General features: G+C 38.5%; 2 protein-coding genes across 3 annotated transcripts in view; both read right to left on the reverse strand.

Moving 5' to 3' along the window:
* Nucleotides 1–24,369, reverse strand: part of SLC4A4 (solute carrier family 4 member 4) — a 429,784-nt gene that overhangs the window by 371,243 nt on the left and 34,172 nt on the right. For both annotated transcript variants that reach the window (XM_082390084.1, XM_082390085.1), the window contains exon 2: nucleotides 23,698–23,760. In XM_082390084.1, coding sequence (XP_082246210.1) covers nucleotides 23,698–23,711 — 14 coding nt within the window. In that variant the 5' untranslated portion in view covers nucleotides 23,712–23,760. The remainder of the gene's footprint in view (nucleotides 1–23,697; nucleotides 23,761–24,369) is intronic.
* Nucleotides 23,637–24,369, reverse strand: part of DCK (deoxycytidine kinase) — a 57,481-nt gene continuing 56,748 nt past the window's right edge. Inside the window, exon 7 of the mRNA XM_082390288.1 lies at nucleotides 23,637–23,760. Within this exon, the coding sequence (XP_082246414.1) occupies nucleotides 23,740–23,760 (21 nt within the window). The 3' untranslated portion in view covers nucleotides 23,637–23,739. The remainder of the gene's footprint in view (nucleotides 23,761–24,369) is intronic.

The raw sequence follows: 24,369 nt of genomic DNA on the forward strand, positions 1-24,369 counted from the left end.
AGGAGAGCAACAAAGGAGAAAATCCCTGGCCCCTGGGTCTTCCATTCAAAGTAATACAATTCAATATTGCATTGACTGAGTATTCTTATTCAGTGATATTGAGAGGCTGGGAAAGCAAGTGTCGGGGAGGTATGCAGAGTAGACGGCAGGGGCTGCTTTTAATAGAGCAAAGTTTAGAACAGGATTTGGGCTCCAAAAAGAGGATACAGAAACAATATACCGTTCCTCCTCCTTCACGGAACAACTTTTTCCCTTTACAGGGAAGTTGCTGTAGACAAGCATCATAAGTACCACAGTCAGGGCCCAGGCCATAACGTAGTCTAACCTGGACCTAGACGGATGGCAGGATAAGCAAGACAAGAAGAGTCTCTAGTAACAAAAACTGGACAGATCTACAGTGACATGAGAGAATATACCCATGACCCCAGCAACCACACTAAGCTTTGAATGACCTTGAAGCCTTCCTTGTCTTCTACCTTAAATATTCAATAGAACCACATTTTATTCCATATTCACATGTGCTCTTATATAAAAAAATAATGATTGAAATGAGAATTTTTTAAATCTATATTTTTGAGTAAAATCAACTTTCAGGGAAAATGATTCATGTTTTTCTCATGCAGTTCCACACGCGTCCTTGGGCACACTGCTGCATACACCTATATTTAGGCCTCTGAGAGTCAAGAACACAGTGAAGGCCCAGGAGATCTGGTACATAGCCTCCAGAAAACTTCATGGGGGAAATCAGTGGTTGTGCCCATGAAGCAGGACAAGGCATTTGTTAGCTGCCATGAGAACAAAGTTTGAAGAGGAGGGCTTCAGTCATTGGAAGTTCTGGCAAGAGGAAAGCAGAACCCTAAAAATGTGAGGAATGAGGGTGCTGAGTTCAGCCACTAGAATCAGGGAACCAAACTGAAAGACTGTTCCACTGATAGCCTCCAGTGAATCTCACTTGTGGTATTCACAGCCTTGTGCAGCCCCTCCCCTTGAATCTGAGCTGCCTGCAACCTGGCAGAAGTGATGCCGGGCTAGATCCAGGACTAAGCCTTCAAAAGGTCTGCAGCTTCTGCTTTTGCACTCTGGGGGGAATCTAGTCAAAATGTAAGAAACCTGACCACCCTGGACCACCTACTGTGAGGAAGTTCAGACTGGCCATGTGGAGAGGAACCCGAGAATCCTGCCAAACAAGGTGCCCTTGGCTGGATGCCCCAGCTAAGTACCAATTTGCCAGCCATATGAGTGAGCCGTCTTGGAAGAGGACACCACAGGGGGCACAATCGCACTGCCCTTGCTGAGACATAGTCAACATAAAGAATCGTAAGCAGGTTTTCCAGTTCCACGTGTAAGCAGCTTGTAAGTTGCCAGTCTGTCCTAACAGTAAGTAAAAAACTAAACGGACTGAAAAATCAACAACTCTTCTTGAATCCTTAGAAGAGGGAAGGGCATGAAGCAAAACACTGCCCCCCAAATGGGAGAGACCAAAAGGAGAATACAGAGAATCACAATTTACCAGAGCAGAGACCCCTAGGCAGCTACCACCGTGGGAACCAGTGCCTGGGTAGGAAAACCTGAACTGTAACAGAGGAATTGCTGGAGGCTCCGTGCGGACAGCTCTGAGAGCTAAAGACGCCAAGGGGATCCAGTCTTGGAGGGGTCCCCACAATACTGTGAGATTTACCACCAAGAACTCAACCAGATTCCCATAGTCAATACAGGAGAAAAATCTCCTCAAGCTTCTGGCAGGAGGGGAGAAAAAGAAACCATTCTGAAAGAGCCAGAGCATTCTGTTCTTCTTAACAAGGCCTGCCCTCAGGGGAAACTAGTTAACCAGAGTCTAGCCTGCTGTGGTATTATCAGACCCTAACTGATTCGGGGGCAAGAAAATGCACATATCCGGTAGCTCTGGCCTTCCCCCCAACCTAGCCATCTTGTTTCACCTAAGAGGGGAGAAAAAAAAAAACAAAAACCCTGAGGAGTGCTTGTGAAGTTCACAGTCCAAAGACACAGACCCACTGAAAGACTGGACCTAATCACAGGGCTATAGAACACTTCCCCTCCCCCCACCTCGCCACCGTGTTACTAAGGCCCATTTACAGCTGTTCTTTTTACTCAGTACAACATGCCCGATGACCAAGAAAAAAATTACAGGGCATACCAAAAGACAAAACACACATTTTGAAGAAACAGAGCAAGCATCAGAACCAGACATAGCAGGGATGTTGGAATTATTAGACTAGGAATTTAAAACAACTATGATTAATAGGCTAAGGGCTCAAATGGATAAAGTAGACAGCATGCAAAAACAGATGGGCAATGTAAGCAAAGAGATGGAAATCCTAAGAAAGAACCAAAAGAAATGCTGGAGATTAAAAACACTGTAACAGAAATGAAGAATGCCTTTGATGGGCTTATGAGTTGACTGGACATGGCTGAGGAAAGAATCTCTGAGTTAGAAAATATACCAATAGAATCCTTGAAAACTTAAAAGCAAGAGAACAAAGACTGAAGAATCATAAGCAAACAACTGATCGTTGTTTAAACCACTGAGTTTTGGGGAGAATAGATACCAGGAACACACAGTGAAGCATCAGCCTTACAGAACTAGCTGGGAAATAGAGTCCAAGTGGGACCCTGAGAAGATGGCTTGACGCTTCCATGCTACTAACCTAAGGCTCCTAAATCTCTTCCTGGGGAGTTCAAGGTCAAGGAACTAAAAGCAGCTCAAGTGCTTTCACCCATTTCCAAATTATAATGAAAATATCCCAAATTTCCACAAATCTCACCCTGATAAACGTGGAAATCACCAAATGTACTTACATAAACTGATAAGCGATGCAAATCTACAACCTTGTCTATTCCTCTGGTGCTCAGAGCTTGCTAGTTCCCACCACATTCTCCACATCTCCATCAGCACTGGGGTGGTCTTGAGCTCTCTGTCTTGCCTATACGGTGCCCAACACAGTGATCACATGTGCAGGTACTTAATATCCCACCGAGGACAAAGGTAGCAGAGATCATGATTTCTCAATGGTTTGGGTCAGTCAACACTAGTTGTAAACTAACGCTGGAAAAGGAAGTACTACTTAAAAATTCCAAGTAGGTACACAGCTGGTAAAGCTACACGGGGCAAGACATGATGACTTTCTCTCTCTCTTACTATGCAATACCTGTAAGCAATCGCAAAAGAGATAACAGTTATCAAGGTCTTATTATGGAATGCAAAGCTTTGAAGGAAATCTGTAAGATCCGTCTATCCCTCTGTGTCCAGGCAGAGCCCAACCCACTCCTCACCCTTGCTATACAGACCACTTAGAGAAAAGCATGAGATATTATCCAAAAGGTAGCACCCGTCCAACTGAACTTGCTGTAACTGCTAAAACCAACAGGAATCTCAGCCACAGGATGTCACTTCTATTTCCATAGAAATAGACAGGCTTTGGGCAAATTCAAAGTACATGCTTAAAAATAAGTTTGCAGCTTCCTTTGAGCCGAGACACACCGTCAGCTGGTATACATTTTAGAGCCCCCGTCGACATGTGTCTAGAGAAGGAGCGGATTAATAATAGCTTACATTTCTATAGTGCTTTTCATCCCAAAGGATCCCAAACAAGGGAAACAAGCTGAATCTTTTCTCCTTGTTTAAAGGGAAAACCCTAGTGAATTTCAAAGCAATCCTAAACATGAGAACTAATTACAAAGAAATTCACTTTTTTAAAGTGTCAGGACATAATTATTATTTTTTTAAACTTAAATGGCATCTACATTCCTTCTGAGAGCTCACAAAGAAATGCCACCATCTCCATCTCAGAAGGCTATCATCTCTTTCCAACAAAGACAACAGTTGCAGTGCTGGGAGATTTAGAGACATTATGGGTGAAGAGATAAAAATAATAATAATAATTAACAATTGCACAGGAAGCTCCAGCTGGAGCGTCTGATAACACAGTAGGAGATGGATACAGATGGCAAAAGGTGGGTGGCACAGGGTAGAGCCTGTCCTGATCTCGTGGGCTTGGGACCTCAGACACACTCAGATTAGTATAGGCTTAGTTCTTTCTACTCCCTGTGATTCAGATGGAAGTAGCTAGGACAGAGCCAGCATGTTTTACCAGTGTCCAGGAAATCTGGGCTCTAGATCATGGTATTATTCTGTCTGGCACCATGACAAGGTCAATAATACATTTACCAGTGTTTGATAATCCTAGATTAATATAGCTTTTCATTCTCTAAAGTACAGAGTCTTTCTTATCTTTAACCCACGTAGTTTGTATATACTTCCACATAGCAATTCTAGGCATAATGCTGCCTATTCTGAGCTTTTTACCCTGATTGGCAGATAATTAGAACCATGAGATGTCGGCAGGTGTCGAGATAAAAAGACATCATAAAGCCAGTTACAGCACAGACAATGGCTTTTTAATAACCTGTTTAAGTCACGCAGTTCCCAACTATCTCACGCTTTTAGGATGGGTAGTTCCTTGATCCTGGAGGACTGCTGCGCTGGGAGGACCTCTGCTGTTAAAAAAGAACCAACATCTTTAGAGGGACAGTGAAAGTTCACTTCCAAAGAGGCAAAACCGAAAGAAGCCATCACAAAAATACTCAGAAAGGAAACAGGATTTCTTTTTCATCAATTTGTTTCCTCTCTACAGAGATGCCAAACCAGCGTGAGGCGGACAGACACACCGCCACCCTCCCATCTGCTACTGTTAGTGAACATGACCTTATGATGAATAAGGCAGAAAATTAAATTGCTGAGAAGATAAAATTATCTCGTTTGGGAAAGAGAATATATTAATCGCATTGGGACTCTAAATAAAGCCATTCTTTCTCTTTAGTGTCATAGTTTGAGATTTGAGTGTATACCACTTACTTCATATTCTTTATGATGACTATATTCTCAGCATGGGATAGATGTGTAAAGGGGAGAACTTCCTGCCACTGTGTCACTGGGAAGAAAAACGCCGCCATTATGACACACGCCCTCCCTCACAGAGGGTTTTGTGAACACAAAAGACATCTCCCCTTAACTTGATTTTTTCCAAAAAAGGTATTGATTCCACAAATCTTCAGAAAGGATCTATTATTTGCATAGCCTTGTGTTAGGTGCTGCAGGGATACAAAAGTCTAAGAGAGAGGTTTTGCCTTTGAGAAGCTGCAAAATAAGATATACATGCATTAAAAAAATAATACAATAAAAGAGGTGCCTTAAGGTAGGCTATCATTTGGTGCTAAGAGCATATTAAAAATAGTAAGTACTATTCATATAACAAAATGAGAGAACTCTGAAAACTGAAGAATCCAAGGGAGTCTTTGAAGAACAGGTCCTTGAAGATAGATAAAATTTGTGTTAGCCAGAAGAAAAGGGGATAATTCCAAGTTGGAAGCTGGGGTAGGATTTACTCAGATAATGACACTAGGATAAGAATATAAAGACTTGTTTTAGGGACTGGGAATAATTCAGGCTAGCTTGAGAGATGCGCTCCTGCAGGGCCAAATTTTGAGGCTCCTTAATGCCTAATTCAATGATACTCAAGTAGTTTGGATTGTGCATCTTATTAGCAAAGATTTTTAGCACACCCCCAATTATATGTATATACATAATACATGTACAACGAATTGATATATCATGCACTTTAAAGAACATATTTCAAAGAATGAAATAAATAATAGTTTTTTAAAATTTTGTATTTATGGTACAAAAATTCTTTTGTCATCAGTGAAAAAAATCAATATTTTTAATGACAGCAATATGATTTAATATACTTTGTTAATCTTTTAATAATGTTTGGTGACATAGTGATCCAAAAGTCTGGCTCTACATTTATTTTATTCTGATAGTTGGTTTTAGTGGCTGATACAGGTGGCAAAAGATATGTGAGTGGTTTGGTTTTTTTTTTTTTTTCACTTTTAAATAAGGAAGGACTCTCAATAGAATTTACCATTAAGTTCAGCAACATTCTATGCTTTGTGTCAAATGCCTTTAAACACCATTAAAATATTTTTGTTTTCTGAAGTTAAAGACAAATTTACCATGAAGCTAATGAAGCTTCAGTGCAAGACCCCTCACCTGCCTGAGCGTCTCCCCTGTAATGTATCCACATGGTCATACATTTCAGTAAAGACTGCAGAGGTGAGATAAAGGTATGACATTTTGACCACAATTAAGACCAGTGTTTCTTCCCACTCTGACCGCCTCTGTGACACTTCCTTTGCGTTACATGTGGCATAACGGGCTGCAAGGACTTTTTGGATCTGAATAAGGGGAAATAGAGCTGGGAGCACATTTAGCTCAGGTTTAGTGGGATATATTTATATGGTTCCTAGGCTCTTCCATACGTACTTAGGTTATTAACACTAGCCATCCCGATAGAAGATGCCTTCCAGGAACCTTCCTGCCCACTGTGCTGACTCGTGTGTGGTTATGACATGAAGATGCAATATGAGTGTGTTCTATGGTGTGCGGGGTCAAAAATATGTGAAAGTGGAAGAGAAACAAGGTTTGAAATTATGGAACCAGAAGCGAGTCTGTGGAAAATTCTTCCAGGCATCAGGTGTGTAAGATTATAAGCAAAGGATCTGGTTTTCAGTGGAAATTATCTCTGTCATCATATTCAATTTTAAATAAATCATAGATTTTTTTTAGTTTTGTTTTTTACTGTATTCACGTGAAACAGAATTTATCATAATTCCTGTGTGTGCAAGACACAAACCTATAGCAATCCTACAACCAGTGGGTATGTCTGTATGTGAAGTGACATGTTTTGTGTATCCAGCTATCAGAGCACATCTTACCATGTCTCACATATCTTGTCCTGGTGCAATCTGGCAGTTCCAGATAAAGTGGCATACAAGATTGCCACCAACATAGCAAAACAAATAAAGAATGAGTTTTCCTATGACAGAACTCCTACACATGTTTATCAGTAAGTCAGAATATATAGCATAAGAATAATTTGATTATACAATTACGTAGCTCACTACAACGTAAGGGCAGTTTTTAAATGCACTTGAATTTGCTCTAATAAACTATTGTTCGTTCAAAGAGCATTTAGTCTTGCATGATAAAATATGAAACTCCCCCAAATCTTACATCTCAAACATAAACATGATAGAGGGTTCCCCAAATTTGACTATAACTTGAAAAATCTGTGTAACATTATTAATAGCAATTATTATCAAAATAAAAAACAAATTTTGACCAGTCATGCTAAAGAAAGTATGAATTATCTTTCTCTTTTGTCTTTAGAAAATATTGCAAAGTGAATGTCATATGAAGGGGTGCTCAAAGAAGATGCAGCTAAAAAAGTACAGAAAAAAGGTGCTATAGAGGCATGTCAACAGTTCATTTATAAAAACATTATGTTATTTTTCTGGATCTTGTGTTGTTTTGGTATTTCCTGCTTTTTAAAATGAGTAACTATTGTGATTTCTTTTCTCATTCTAAATAAATGTTTATTTTCACACTTGATTTTACATTTTCAATTTTGTCTTTTTTCTCTTAAAGAGGCTTCCAAAACTAACTCAGGTTCAAGGTCCACAAAACCTGAATATGCTCTTTTTACGTGCTCAGTTTATACGTATCTTGCTAATTTAATGGTTTCATACTATCACTAACTAAAAACTCAAGCACTATGTACACTTAAAGTGAGATGTATTATTAAATGTAAGAATTCATATTTCAAGTTGTCAGTTCAGTAATTTTGAATCATTTTGACCAAATTTTTGTCAGACCTGATTAGTTGCATTATTTTTACTGCATAATGTGTCTTGCAAAGCGTTTACACTATGAAGAGAAGTAACAGCTTGGCCTTTTTTTGTTGCTCTCTTATACTTGCAGTTACTATTCTCTTTAATCTGTGATTTCTTTCCTGAAATCTTTTTAAGCCACTGGCTCATTCATTAAAGCATACAATCAACAAATCATAGCTAGATGCATTTAAATAGAAAAACATCACAGTATGCTGGAAGCTAACCCCTAAAATGAGGGTATAACTGTTATCCTTGAAGCACTTTGAAACTTCAGCTATTACTTCAAGATATCTCAGGTACCATGAGTGACATGGTCATCTGTCACAGAGTGTGAAAGATAGTACCTGTATCAATCTGTACATGACATGTTAGCAAAGTTTAATTTCTTTTTTTTTTTTACTTAAAAATATGTATAATTGTTTACCTAGTATAGAAATAGGAGTAAAAAGTTCTATCACATTCTCGTATTCCAGTGGATTGTCCTTCACAACCCCTGAGTATACCCACCTCACTCTGGAGATTACTGGTCTAGTGAATGGGTGTAGAGTTATTTTGAAAAAAAGAAACCATAGAAGATTTTTGAGCAATGGAGAGACATTAGAGCAGTATTTTGGGGAATTATTTTAATGATGCTGTCCAAGATGGATTGAACACTTGAGTTTGGAGGTAGAAAGATGAGTTAGGAGGCCAGAGCAAAACTCTAAAAATGAGGTGATATGAATGAAAATTAGTAGTGTGGAAATGAGAATAAGAAACAAGACACAAGACAAACTGACCTGATAAATGAAGAATAAACAGAATTTACAATGCACTCATTCACCAGACAGGTTTTGAAGGTGTGGGTGGCTTTAGGACATTTGATTAACTGGTATATTTCCTGTGATTACATCCAGTATCAAATTACCAGACTATATGTCCTCTGGGAAAGCAGAGTGTTAAAGTGCCACAACCAAGCAAAATAAACATACTAGAGAAATTAAAACACTACACATAAACATATGGGATTCAGCTGTCTAATTAAAATCCTAGTGAGCCAACAATGGCCTAAAACTGTAAGAATTCAGTGACTGCCAGAAGAAAGCAGCAAATCAGACACTCAAAGTGGAAACAGATTTGTCTCAATTGACATTTCCTATCAAAAATTAGCAAATTTTAAAACACCAGTTAAAACCAGCTCAGCCAGAAATATCCAAAGGCTATATCAAATTTTAGATCTTTAGAGTGATTTGATTCAGAAGATCCTCAAACAGTGAACTAGACCTTTTTCCTTATTGATAGACTGGAGCATTGAATAAGACAGGACAGAATGAGCAAGAATACCAACTCACACTAGTTCAAAATGTCTATATTATTAAAACTTTTTTTTTTGCCTTTAGATATTTTATTTTTGTTAATTTTTTTTCAAATTAGTAAATACTCAGGGTTAAATATTAAATGAAAGTATAACTGGTTCACTTTGTTATAAAGCAGAAACTAACACACCATTGTAAAGCAATTATACTCCAATAAAGATGTTAAAAAAAAAAGACTTCTAATAAAAGCTTTGTCCTGCCCTACAACCACTTAGCCTCCCAATCCTTCTTCCTATAATCATATTTAAATAATTCAGTAATTATATAAAAATCTTTAGAAAAATTGCTATTTTTTCATTTAACATTTTTAGTCATGATATTTTTGCTTTATGCTATGAGAAATGAAGATTTATCTGTTTGTTCCACTGCCAACCTAGTTTTCCCCAGTTCACCCAACAGCACTATATCTGGTGGTATGTTAGAACCTTCTTGTACCAGATTGCAAGAGCCCATTGTTTTAGGAATATTGCAAGCCAACTGTTAAACACAGCCCTTATTAAAAATTAAATTACGCAGGGCTTCCCGGGTGGCACAGTGGTTAGAAATCTGCCTGCCAATGCGGGGGACACAGGTTCGAGCCCTGGTCCGGGAAGATCACACACGCCGCAGAGCAACTGGGCCCGCATGCCACAACTATTGAGCTCGTGGGCCACAACTACTGAAGCCTGCACGCCTAGAGCCTGTGCTCCGCAACAAGAGAAGCTACCGCAGTGAGAAGCCCACGCACCGCAAGAAGAGTAGCCCCCGCCCGCCGCAACTAGAGAAGGCCCGCGCGCAGCAACGAGGCCCCAGTGCAGCCAAAAATAAATAAATAAATTTATTAAAAGAAATTAAATTACACAAACTTATAGGTAAATTAATTACATTAAAAACAAAGGCAATGAATACTCAAAACTTACACTTCCTAATTATGTTACTACCTTTTACTATTATCTATGTTACTGAGGTTATTTACATTTATTGTATCTGTATGGTAGAAATACTATATAATGGCATGCTACCACACATATCTTCCCAACTCTGTGTTTAGTGAGGTCACAGTAGTAGCTTGACATTGAACATAGTGGAAGTATTTCACCACATAAATCAGCAAATGCCACAACTCCAGGTTTGATTTATTGACTTGATGATTGTCTATACTTGTTTAGAGACAAGAAAATAATGGAGAAAAATTTTAATAATTTAGATAAAATGGGGACTTCCCTGGAGGTCCAGTGGTTAAGACTTCGCCTTCTGATGCAGGGGGTGTGGGTTCGATCCCTGGTTGGGGAGCTAAGATCCCATAGGCCTTGTGGCCAAAAAACCAAAACTTAAAACAGAAGCAATATTGTAACAAATTCAATAAAGACTTTTTAAAAAAAAGGTCCACATCAAAAAATAAATAAATAAAATAATAATTTAGATAAAATGTAAACGTGTGTTATGTTTGTATCCATTGCATCATGAATAGATAAAAAAATGAGGGAATATTTTTCCATTATTCAAAAAATATTATACATTTCATCAAAGAGGTTGCTCATGTCACTGGTAAATGAGTGAAGTTCTGACATGTCTTTATTGTTTCACTTCTTTCTTACTTTTTAAGGGAAAAGAAAATTCAACTAACATTCATATCAAAAGTATGTTCCTTTGTCAATTGCAACCATAGGTCCACAATGGTTCAAGAACAGCACAAATCAACAAAACATTATATATGAGAACCAACTGCTTTATGGAATTTACAAAATACAGTATTATTAAGTGTATATTGTGGGCTATGTATCCTTTATATAAGTAAAACTTATAATAAATGTATGTATATAAATATGTCCATTTTTGAGAGTTATTTGTTAAACATTCACTAGCATATCACTGGTTACATAACGATTTTTATTAAGTTAATAAACAATATTTGCATAATGTGATAATATAAATATTCACTGAAGGGCTAAATATGTTTTCTTTCTTGGATAAATGTTTTTCCTGAAGTTCCTGTCTTTCTTTTTTCCTAGAAGAATTTTTATTATAGTAATTCTCCACTTTTATTTCTGAAAGCTCTATCATATTAGGAATACTATGGAGTCTTTTACAGGTATGGGGAGAAATAACTCCCTGCTAGAGCCCTCTGGCATTTCACTGCAATTTGATTATGTTCTAGGCCTATGGGACAGGAGTTATCCTGGGACATTATTGATTCTTTTTCCCTAGCATATTGCAATGTAACATTTAACAATGTAACAATGTGCCTTGACATGGGTCTTTTGCATGTATTTTATAAGGCGTTCAATGTGCCCTTTAGATCCAGAAACCTGCTTACTTCAGCTCTCATATTACATATTTGATAAATTCCTCCTCTCTGTTTCCTCTGTTATCTCTTCCTAGAACACCGATTACTTCATTGCTCCTTTAAGTCTCTTCTTCCCTATTTTCCATATCTTTGACTTTTTGTTATGCCATCTGAGAGATTCTCTTTTGTTGATATTTTTTCAGCCATTATATTTTTGCTTTTCAAAAGACTTTTATTGTTCTCTTTTATCTTTTTATTTTACCCTTGTTTTATGAAAGTAGTATCTTTCTTATCTCTATAAGGTATTCATTTTTTTTCTCTTTTGAGGTTCTCTGCACTGCTGCTGTTTTCTCTGGCTTTATGTTATTTATTTGTTTACCTCCGTCTCTTCTGTCACACAGTAAAATTTCTACAATTCTTTGCTGTTCCATGGTTGCCATTCATACTGACATGAGGCACAAACACATCAAAAAATGGTTGGGAGTTCTGTGTATGTTAACAGTGTTTTAATCAATGGATTTCACTTTGTGGTAGGTATGTCCAAGGAGATGTCCAAGGGAATCATTTGGGGGAAATTTCAAGGCCAGCATGTGGAAGTCTATGACAGCTGAATTTCTTCAGAAATTAAACTTCCTATGGGGCAAAGTGCACCTGCTGTCAGTGTTACGCTATCAATCTCTTTTAGGCCCTACATCTCACCTCCACCGTCCTCTTTTTCTGGCATCTCTGAATCTAAAGGCTCTGTGAAGTTCTGTGGCAGCAAATCAGATTTCTATGATTCTATGTCCTCTTCGAAAACACGCAGTGGTAAAATTCCACCTCTTAGCTATACTGGTTATTTCTATTCCATCTACATTTATTTATTTGTTTGTTTGTTTATGGCTGCGTTGGGTCTTCATTGCTACGCACGGGTTTTCTCTAGTTGCAGCGAGCGGGGGCTGCTCTTCGTTGAGATGCACAGGCTTCTCATTGCAGTGGTTTCTCTTGTGCGCAGCACCAGCTCTAGTAGCACAGGCTTCAGTAGTTGCAGCATGTGGGCTCAGTAGTTGTGGCTTTCAGGCTCTGGAGCACAGGCTCAGTAGTTGTGGCACACGGGCTTAGCTGCCCCGCGGCACGTGGGATCTTCCCGGACCAGGGCTCCAACCCGTGTCCCCTGCGTTGGCAGGCAGATTCTTAACCACTGCGCCACCAGGGAAGCCCCTCCATCTACTTTCTGATTCCAGAATTACATTGAAATCTTCCTGGTTTCCAATAATGGCAGAAAATGTTTTCAGGCCACCCTCCCACTGAAAATGACTAAAATTGCCAGTTCAAATATTTGTTCAATCTTCTTTAGAGGAGCAAAGAAATCACAAGTTATTATGCAATTTTCAGGCCAAAATTGAAAGGAATGCAGATACTAGAGAGATAAGCCAGCACAGAAGCAGAATTGCCCTGATGGCATTGACAACCAAAGGGGATAAAATCAAGGCCCAGCGCCCACACACTGTGGAGATTCTAATAAAAGAAGCTCTCCTCCGTAAACTAGGGCTCCAAAGGACTACAACTTCAGAAAATAGTAAAGCGTTATCAGCTGGGTGGGTCACGGAACCCTGAGCCAGTATTTGCTGCTGCCTGACAGAAACAATGCAAAACTTCTCTGGAGGTGGCAAACAGGATAAGTAAAAAGAAATTCAAATCGACACACGTCATAGTGAAAGAGCAGAACCTCAAAGATAATAATAAATTTAAAAATCATAAAAGAATCCAGGGATAAGAAGGAGATTAAAATGAGCCATAGGCTGACAGTTAACTTCTCAACAGCAACATTGGAAGCCAGAAGATAGATAGTGGAGTAATATCTTTCATGTGCTAAAGGCAAATATTTGCCAACTGGAATTCTACAACTAGTAATTGTTCAAGAATAAAGGCATAATAAGGATATTTTCAGAACAGCAAAAACAGAGACACTTCGTCACAGATAGATCTTCAATAAAGGAAATTCTAAAGGGTGCATTTGGGCACAAGGAAAATACTCTTAGAATGCTAAAGACAAAAGAAATGAAGAGCAAAGTAAAGTGGTAAGTATGTAGATAAATCTAAATAAACATTATCTATATAGTACAATAATAGTAATATCCTTGTGTTAATCAATTCATGACAACAGTACCATGTAAGACAGAAGCAAGGTATGTGAGGTGAAGGTGTCCTGAGGACCTTGTATTGTCCAAGAAAAGGATAAAGGTTTTGGTTAACTTTAGACGATGATGAATTAAATATTCATGTTGTAATTTCTAGGAAAACCACAAAAGGAATAAAAAGAGAGCATAGGATTTCCAGATGCAATTAAGGTAGAAATCAATAACAAAAGATAACTAGAAAATATGTTTAAAAGTTAAGAAATAAACCTCCGAATTTTGCACTGGTCAAAGAAGAAGTCATAATGAAAACGAAATTATTTTGAACTACAATATAGTGCTACATCAGACCCCTTTCATCTTGGAAGGGCTAGCCGTTCACCCACAGAAGGGTAGATCGCTAAGTCAGACTAATTTTGTGGGAATTCTCCTGCTAGAGGATGGCCTCTTTCCCGTTCTCTTTGACATTGCAGGTATAAAGAGTTTTTATTGTTTACTTTCATTTTAGAGAAGTCTCTAGAGGAAAAGGAGATGAACACATGTTTCAATCGGCCACTTGTAGCCTAAATTCCATTACGTCATTTAAACAGCTATAAGAAATAACACAATACGATGTACTATTTCTTCCATTTTTCCTCTCTTTAAGCTTTCAAAATTTTGCCATTTAAACAAACAAACAGTCCCTATCTACATTTTTATTTTCAAGTACAGGACAGATTCATTCACCAGCTATCTGTATTTCTGAGAATTTTCATTATTTTGAAAGACTTTCTAAGGATAAAACTCCACTTACTTTCATTAAAGGAATATATTTATACTTAAAACATTTTTACAAGCACCCTTAATGCACTTTCAAAAAATTCTTCTTCACATTAACTCAGGTAATAAAACCAGCTTTCTTACAGTGAAAACCAGCTGGTGTCCACCTCCTGATTTTTTTTTTCTCTTTTATCCAGTTGAAATGAAGGAATATTTATGGTGGGTTAGAGAAGAGATGCACAGAAAATGGTCACAAAATCCTATGTACATACAGAATGGGTGTATGTCTTGACCCATTCTGTGTTAAAGGTAGGAAATTTTGAGCCAGGTATATTATCTGAAACAGAAAATCAGCTTAACAATAATAACAAAAGCAGACAAAAACAATCTCCAACTGGATGTAGTCTCAAACATGTTGACAAACCATAGAAACTAAAGACTACATTTTGCTTACCTGGATATGTATGAGTTAATCTGCATACCAAATAAAGGCCTATTTTGGTCTATTCACAGAGTGTGGGTTAAATACTTTTCAAATGGAAAATTATTATCCACATGAGAAAATAATATTTCATTCATATCTTTAAAAGTATTTCAGAGAAAAATTTAATTTCCAGAAGCAGACAACCTGCTAAATAATAATTTATAGGAGTTTGCTCACCTTACATAACAGCACTCTATTTTCAGCAAATACACAGTTCACTGAATTTTCATTCGTTTGAAAAAAATCTGTATTAATAAAACAATTTGTGGTAATAAAATACAACTGTTGAGAGAAAGCAGGCCATACTCCAAACCTCCCCACTTTGAAAAAATGTAGTAGAAGATTAGAATCAGACTAATTGTTTATAGTGAAGAAACATGAGGTCAAATTCTGCATCAACATATTTCAAGCTAGCAGTATGTCTTGCTGTTCTTATCGCTACCTCTATCCTAGACACTAATTTCAGTCTTTTTATATTTTGGTTGTTTTTTTAAAATTAAACACATGGATTCAGTCTACTAATAAAGTATGCCTATTAACTACTTTGTTTTTAGAAAGATATTCTCCATAAAAAGAAAAGGAAAAACCTTTTAAAAGACCTCTAAATGCTAATAGGACATATACTTTTAATTATACACTAAAATGTTTAACAGGTTTAATTTTTCAGGAGTGGTACCATGTCTCTTTAGATGTCAATCCAACAATTTCTCTTTGTACAAAGGGTGCCTGCCTATCCACCACTAACCCAGTGAATCTCACTCCATAAATTAGGAGACATTGTTACTTTATTGCAGTCATCTGTAGAATCTAGTGGTTCTCCATTAATGTACTAGGTCCCTGAAATTAAAGACAGAAAGGGAACGGAGTCCAGTTGAAAGTGTAAAGGGAGGACTTCCCTGGTGGCGCAGGGGTTAAGAATCTGTCTGCCAATGCAGGGGACACGGGTTCGAGCTCTGGACTGGGAAGCTCCTACATGCTGCAGAGCAACTAAGCGCGTGCACCACAACTAATGAGCCTGAGCTCTAGAGCCTGCGTGCCACAACTACTGAAGTCCGAGAGCCTAGAGCCCGTGCTCCGCAACAAGAGAAGCCACCGCAATGAAAAGAGCGCACACTGCAACGAAGAGCAGCTCCCCCTCACTGCAACTAGAGAAAGGCGGCTCGCAGCAATGAAGACCCAATGCAGCCATAAATAAATAAATAAATAAATTTATTAAAAAAGAAAGAAAGAGTAAAGGGAAGCTGGGCACAATCTAATTTAATTATCAAGGTTGGAATTATTCCAGGACTCCATCTGCCATAAGGAAAGTACCCTGGGATCTTTAATGACCACACGTGGTCAGGATTCCAGTTTTACAGCTCATTCAATTAATTGCCAAGCACATCTTCTGCTATACCATTAGGTGACAGGACTGGGGAATCCACTCTGCTAATTAAGAACTTCGGGCCTTGTGTTAGTTTCCCAGAGGACTTTTCAGGGTCCGTGGGTATGCATACATGGCCACCTAAAGGTACACTTAATAAGAGATACTTCTATCATAGATCGTGAACAGGAGAGACTTCAGACATTTCTTCTCCACCCTATTAGGATTGGGTAATCTCTACAGCACAAGTCAGACTAGAAAATGCTGGACTCTTGGGCAGTTCCCAAGAGCCAACCCCTACTCCATCTCTTTTTCATGGTCAAGGGTAGAATGTACAAATTGCCTTGCATAGTCCTACATGCCCTCTGGAGGAATTCACCCTCACTCTTTGCAGCAGGCCTCATTTCAAGACCTTAATATACTCTTAAGGAGGATAAAAATCCTCATTTTCTCATATTCTTACATTAAAATGTAACTCTATCTTCCTCAATTTTCCTGTCTTTGAAGGAAGCATAATGTTACCTGCCATCTCAAAAAAGTGAAGTCTGAAGAGTATTTTTCCCAAAGTGAAAAATAGGAAAACCTCTTCAAATACCCTAGCTCAGTGGTTCCAGACATCATTCCATTGACCAACGGCATCTGAATCACTTTTGAAATTTGCTAAAAATAGAGATTCCCAGGTCCCACTCCAGAGCTACTGAATCAGAATGACCAAGGATGGAAGCCAAGTATTTGAGTTTTCAACAAGCTGGTGAGATCAATCTGCTTGTTTGAAAACCACTGGGGTCTGACTTCCTTTGGAGGGAAAATAACAAAGGCCCATTGTGTGATTTTGAAAAGAAAACCTTCTTCATCCATCACACACAGTACACACAATATTTTTCTCCCTTTTCTGTGCTTATTTTCTTTCTTTCGTGCCCCTTGCGTTGCTTCTATTTTAGATCCCATCATCTCAGTTATCAAGCTTAATTTCTTTCTTCCCAGGAAGCACTGTATAAAATTACTTTGGGATCTTATTAAAGTTGATGCTAATTAACCCAACCATATTTATTTTCACACTCAGATAATATGAGTAATCCATGAGAGACGCTGAACTTTAGACACGAGGGAAGTTAAAATGCCTATGACGCAAATAGAGGCATTAGAAAAAGATTATTGGACAATTTAAAACTAACTGAATGCTACTTTTTCCTGTTACTGTAGCTGATGTTCCAACATAATTGGTTGTTTTTAATTAGTGGGAAAAGAGATGTTTGAAGACATTGCAGAAAACTGGTACCATGGCAGCCAGAGTGGAACAAAGACGGCAAAAACTTTCTAACGCAATCGAGATTTTATTCATCTGTTAAATGAGATGGTTTGTAGTGCAGGATCTCTTAACTCCCTTCTCACTCTAAACTGCCAGCAGTCCATGAATGTTCATAGTCATTGAACAAAATCCTCAGCAACTTAGCAAGAACATGAACATGTAAAATTATCAAAGTCACCTGTTACTCTTAGACCTGGAAGAAAGAGGTGGCTTTAATAAAGGAATCCAAGGGCTTCCCTGGTGGCACAGTGGTTGAGAGTCTGCCTGCCAATGCAGGGGACGCGAGTTCGAGCCCTGGTCTGGGAGGATCCCACATGCCGCGGAGCGACTAGGCCCGTGAGCCACAATTGCTGAGCCTGCGCGTCTGGAGCCTGTGCTCCACAACAAGAGAGGCCGCTACAGTGAGAGGCCCGCGCACGGCGATGAAGAGTGGCCCCCACTTGCCGCAACTAAAGAAAGCCCTCGCACAGAAACAAAGACCCAACACAGCCATAAATGAATGAATAAATAAATAAATGAATAATAAAGGAATCCAAGAAATATTTCTAGGCCAAATAGGGTGGCCTATTGTCCAGGTTTGCTCAGTACTAAGGGATTAACCAGGACATAGGATTTTAGTGCTAAAACCTGGACATTTGTAGCCAACCATGATGGTTGGTCATCCTAAAGCCAAAGGTTGAGTTCATGAGCTATAAATGAAAAATTTTACCTTGTAAATGTAATTAAGCTTTTGACACACTGAGAGGTGAAGATGGAGTTCCCCAGATTTTAGACAGGTGGCTGTGATATGATAAGTTATTTCTAATCTTCTGAGGTATCCCAACCATGATTAAAATAAAAATAGCATTTGAGCATAAAAGGACCTAAGGTATGATCTGAATAAAAAGCAACAGAGCGGGCTTCCCTGGTGGCGCAGTGGTTGAGAATCTGCCTGCTAATGCAGGGAACACAGGTTCGAGTCCTGGTCTGGGAAGATCCCACATGCCGCGGAGCGACTGGGCCCGTGAGCCACAATCGCTGAGCCTACGCGTCTGGAGCCTGTGCTCCGCAGCAGGAGAGGCCGCGATAGTGAGAGGCCCACGCACCATGATGAAGAGTGGCACCACTTGCCGCAACTAGAGAAAGCCCTCGCACAGAAACGAAGACCCAGCACAGCCATAAATAAATAAATAAGTTAAAAAAATAATAATAATCTTTAAAAAAAAAAAAGCAACAGAGCACTTGAGAAGGAATGTAAACAATACCTTTATCAGAGAGGGATCTGGGGATTGTATTGTACATAGCACTGATTTATACATGACCCTTCAAACTGAAGAGGCCATCAGGAAGTGAATTATTTAAAAAGAATCTAGTGCCTCCCAAACAATTACAAAAACCTACAAATAAAACAGCAACTGACTTCTCACAGGGGTAAACATGGATATGCTTAGCAATTGAACCTATTTACCTGACTCCCCAGTGTGTATTTCTGACCCTCAGATATGCCTGCTCCATGGATTTAGGCAAGAACAAGGATCCATCCAGAGAACTTATAAAGAGATGGATTCATAACATTAAGGAATTATTTCATTTTGTGTTAGAGTTGATACAATAGACACCATGAGGTTTAAAATGTATGTTTGGGGTGGAAGGAGCCTGGGAAGATGGTAGAATAGGAAGTGCCAGGAATCTGTCTTCCCACACAACAATCACACTAGCAGAATCTGTCTGATGTAACTATTTTGGGAACTCTGGAGTCTATTGAAGGCTTGCAACTTTCAGGGGAAGACTTGGACTTATTGAAGTTGATTTCAGTCAGTTTCAGCTCTTACCACAGGAAATGAAAGACAAAAGAACTATAAGGTATACAGAAAACAAATAACAGATTGACAGAAGTTCTTCCTTATCAGTAATTACTTTAAATGTAAATGAATTAAATTCTCCCATCAAAAGACACAGATTGGCAGTAAGGAAAAAAATACCATGATCCAACTATATGCTGTCTACAAAAGACTCACTTTATATTCAAAGACACTAATAGATGGAAAGTGAAAGGATGGAAAAAGATATTCCATGTAAATAGTAACCAAAAGAGAGCAGGATATTGCTATATTAATGTCAGACAAAATAGAGTTTAAATCAAAATAGGTTTCTAATGGGTATAGAGTTTCAGTTTTGCAAGATGAAGAGAGTTCTGGAAATGGATGGTCGTTATAGTTGCACAACAATATGAAGGTACTTAATATCACTGACCTGTACACTTAAAAATGCTTAAGATGGTAAATTTTATGCTATGTGTATTTTACCACAATAAAAAAACAATTTTAAGGAAAAAAAATGTTTGTATTTATACAATCTCCTAATTCAGAAAAGGACTCAGCTTTTTAGGAGGTGGTAATCATGTTTGCAGAGACAATAAGATACCCTCCATTATGATTTATTAAAACATGGTAAAGAAAAGATCTCATAGTAATAGCTTGTCCATATATCCAATGAGCTTTTTTCAACCCATTTTTTGACTGACTTCTCAGCTACATTTAACACAGCTTATCACTTCCTCTTTTTATATGAACAAAATATCAAACTTCTAAATATAAAAGTTTCTAAATCTAACTGTGTAATAGTGTCCTGACAAGCCCTATTGGAGCCTGAGGCAAGAGGAGAATTCAGTAATTCTGACCTCGCCTTTATTTAAAAGTTTGATGTTTTAATCATCATGGACTTTTTGCATTAACTTGGGTTTTTTTCAAACACTGCATTAAAATATTATTTATCATAATTACTGGGGTTTTTGGCACCCCCCCCCCTTAAATTTTGTGTCCTGAGGTGAGTCCCAGCCCTGAAAGGACTCTTCCTGTCACTTCTGTGATATCACAGTTTGCTAGTCTTCCCCTCTCTTTCTGGCTTCTCCTTCTCAATCTTTTTTGCAGTTCTTCCTCTGTCCGTCATCTAAATGCCAATGTTCTTCAGGATTCTCATTAAGTCTTCTCTCCTTTCTCTATACATATAGTCTGGATTATCTCAGTTACTTCCATGTTCTACTGATTCTCAAACTCTTTCCCCTTTGCTTTACCCTCAGCCATACTAGCAGCCACATTATATGGATAATTTAACCCTAATCTAAGCCCAATCCTCTGAGTTTTGGGTCAATTTCTGTTCCTGTGATGCATTTCTGGAGACATACTTCCCACTCCCAATGATGTACTTCCTCTTGCCATTAAATCTTTGTGCTCACCAAAAAACCTCTCCCCACCTCCCTCATGCCCACCTCATACCCTAAGGTACAGGAAGGAAGAGAAAGAAACAGAAACCCTCCAGCCCTCCATTTTATCCTTTCCTCCACTTCAACCTCCAATTGCTCAGCTCTGCCAAAATATACCTCAACTTCACAACTTCATACACACTGTCTTCTCTATCTGGCATATTTCCTTACTTGTTAGCAAACTCTTACTTATCCTTCAGGTCTCAGCCCACATATCCCTTCCCAGAGAGACCTTCTCTGCCCTCTAGATTAGATTAGGTTCCCCTGCTATGTGTGCCTATAGGGCTCTGTACCTTCTCTTTCATATTTCTTATGTTTTATTGTAACTACCTGTCCCATTTCCTGTCTTCCCCACTAGACCATAAACTCCATGAAGGCGGAAGCCATGTCCATCTTGTTCATTATTATACACCCAGCTTTAACACACTGCTCAGGATTTATCAGCCACTCAGTAAGTAATTATGTAAGGAAAAGAGGGTAGTCAGAGAGAATCAAACACCATCTAAGCAGAACCAGGGCAATCAATGAGCAGTAGAGCAAATGAGCAAAAGGCAGCAGATGCAAAGATCACAAAATCCAGCCACTATTAGGAAGCAGCTAAGTAGAAGCTCCCAGTTTTTTTCTAATCCTGTACACATCTTTTCTGCTAAATAACCTGGACTCCTTGCCCTAGTACTATCTGTATAATAGGCACAGCACAACCCATTCGTTGGCTTGGCTGACCTGGGGCCTCTGAAATCTTGGCAGACATCTGCAGGGCCATCTGGCCTTTAGCATCCCTCCTGAAACTCATTTCTGCTCTTCTGTGATCAAATGCTCTGCCCATTGATCTTTTCCAGGATGTAGGGTTTTACTTGCTGTTTGCTGGCTATTGCATCTCACCAAAGAGTAGTATAGAATGGCTTCACACAGCAGTAAGGAAGAGATTCAAGCTGGCCAGGTCGCAAAAGCTCACTGTGAAGCTTAGAATCCTTCTTAACAAAGTTAGGTTTATAATGTTCTTCCAAAAAGATTATGCGGCTCAAACAGGAAGCTCATATTATACAGTGTGTGACTAACACATATGGTTTTACTGGTCAACAATTTGAAACAAGTTCAATTCCATAGACTAAAAAAAAAAAACAAACCCTCAACTGCTTAACTTTTAGCCTGTTCATTGAAAACTGATGGGGTATATATAAAACAAAAGTCAATAGAGTCAAGCTAAGAAATGTAGAACTTGGCTCTGGGGGACTTCACTGAAGACTGCAGAAGAAAGAGACTTTTCTCATCCCAGGAGAATGAAGACTGTCACATGAGCTGGACATAAGCACAAAACAGCCAGCTTCCTGTAATCCCCAAAAAAGTGCAAAATAAATAAATAAATAAATAAATAACAAAAAACACAGGAGAACTTCATTAACTTCACTGTGTGTGGTTAATACTCCCTATTAGCATGTGAGGATTTGTCAGAAGACACTCAGAGCTTCCCCGACGACACGTAAGGGCTGAGATTCACACGGCTAATAAACCTCTCTAACTAGTCAGCGTCATCTATAAAAATACTGCAGCCTTAAATATTATAAAATGGTAGAGCTGAATGTGAATCTCATTGAAAGCATTTCTTCTATATCACCATAAGCACGAGCCCTATTTATAATGTGATGCCAAAAACAGACAGACACTGCTTAATGTTTGGAAAAAGATCTTATATGTGCCACCCCACTGCAGAGGCTCTGCATAGTAAATATGAGTACATTTCTGATCCATTTTTCCTGGGGTCTTTCCCTCTGAACATCAATATGTAAGCCACAGGAGCTTCGAAGCAGGCAGGAGGAGACATCCTGATAACACAAGACTTGATACTCTGACTGCTTCCCAAACTGCAAAGGATAAAACTCCCTTGCAGCAGAGTCCTGCATTTTATTACTATGTGCCCCGCGCTCCTGGCTTTCCTTGCAATGCCATATCCTCATATTTTCCTTCCAATTAGAAATTCATAAGGGAAATCTGTGTACCAAAAGGTATCATCTGGGATACATGTTAGATCTTTTCCCCTGCAGAGGACAGAGTTCCCAGCCCTTTGAGATTTTTTTTTTTTTTTTTTCATGTCTAGCTGACATTTTGGTGCCAACAACAACTGCTGGTTAAATCAGCTAATCAGCCAAGATGAGGCCTTTTGTTCTCCTGCTTTTGTGACTTCTTTGTTTTATTTTTATTTTTATTTTTGAACATTTAAAGTTGCCAACAGGACTTCCTTAGTGGCGCAGTGGTTAAGAATCTGCCTACCAATGCAGGGCACACAGGTTCGATCCCTAGTCTGGGAAGATCCCACGTGCCGCGGAGCAACTAAGCCCACGCGCCACAACTACTGAAGCCTGCGCGCCCTAGGGCCTGAATGCTGCAACTACTGAGCCCGCGTGCTGCAACTACTGAAACCCGCATGCCTAGAGCCCGTGCTCCGCAACAAGAGAAACCACCGCAATGAGAAGCCCGTGCACCGCAATGAAGAGTAGCCCCCGCTCGCCACAACTAGAGAAAGCCCACGCACAGCAGAAGACCCAACACAGCCAAAAAATAAAAATAAAAAATTAAGTTGCCAACAATTCCAAATAGTGTCTCATTATTTCTTTCCAATTTGTTTCCATGTGAAGATAAAAACTATTGTACCCAGACTAAATTATAATAGGATGCATAAATGACCCACCATAAATCCTACAGATAGATATCCTCCTACAATGGTTTGAAAAGGAATTTTTTTACATCAAGTCACGAAAGGGAAAAATGCAACTCCATACTCCTTTATTACCTATATTCATCATCAACAACAAGAGCAATGATTTATTGAGTACCCCCCAGTATCACAAGAGGAACTCTCGGAGTTTAAATTAGTAAAGCTAGACCTATGCAGTTTATCAATTCAGAACAAGGTCAGATATTTGCTTACAGAAACAAAAAGGTTTTCCTCTTCCTAGCCATTTATGATTTAAATCTTTTTTTTTTTTTTTAAGTAAAGACAGGAAAGAGGTTAAAATGCAAAGCTGGTTTTTTTCCATACATAACTTTCTGACTTACAATAGGTCAAGCATCGGTGCTCAGGTTTACAGCCAGGAGAGGTTATGAAACAGGTACGGGTATCTGTAAAAAGAAAAATAACAATTATTTGATGAATCTTAAATGATATAAATTTTTCATTGAGAGTATGATACCTCATGATACCTAAATCCATATAAGAATCTCTTCATTTCTTCTCCTCTTGCCCCCCTTTCAGGTTCTATTTTTAGCATTCTATTTTTAGATTTCTGCACTCATTGCTGAGGTAATATGATGTGCAAATTTCCATTAACTGGCAAAATACTGAAAAATCAAAAGATTTCTTCCTAGAAAATATATAGGAAATTTGCCTCAGCAAATCTCTGCAAGAACTTCTTATAAGGCTATCTACTCCTAATCTCTTACTGAGATTTGAAACACATAAATACAAATATTTCTTTCTAAATGTTTGTCAAAATGAAAAAGTCCCTATAAGAAAACGTGGGAAAATAGAATCCTATTGAAATATAGAAAAATAGAAATCTATTGGAATTCATCAACCATAAGGATTTGGATTCTCTTTAAAAAAAAACAAACAACAACTCATACTTAAAATAAGTTTTAGTATAGAATTTGTGGCCAGATTTACCTTACTGAACCAGCAGACTGCTGGTTCTTGTTTTTTTTTTTTTTTTTTTTTTAAACATCTTTATT

Source organism: Balaenoptera borealis (assembly GCF_965194805.1).
Source record: "Balaenoptera borealis genome assembly, chromosome: 4".
Classification (NCBI taxonomy): Eukaryota; Metazoa; Chordata; class Mammalia; order Artiodactyla; family Balaenopteridae; genus Balaenoptera; species Balaenoptera borealis.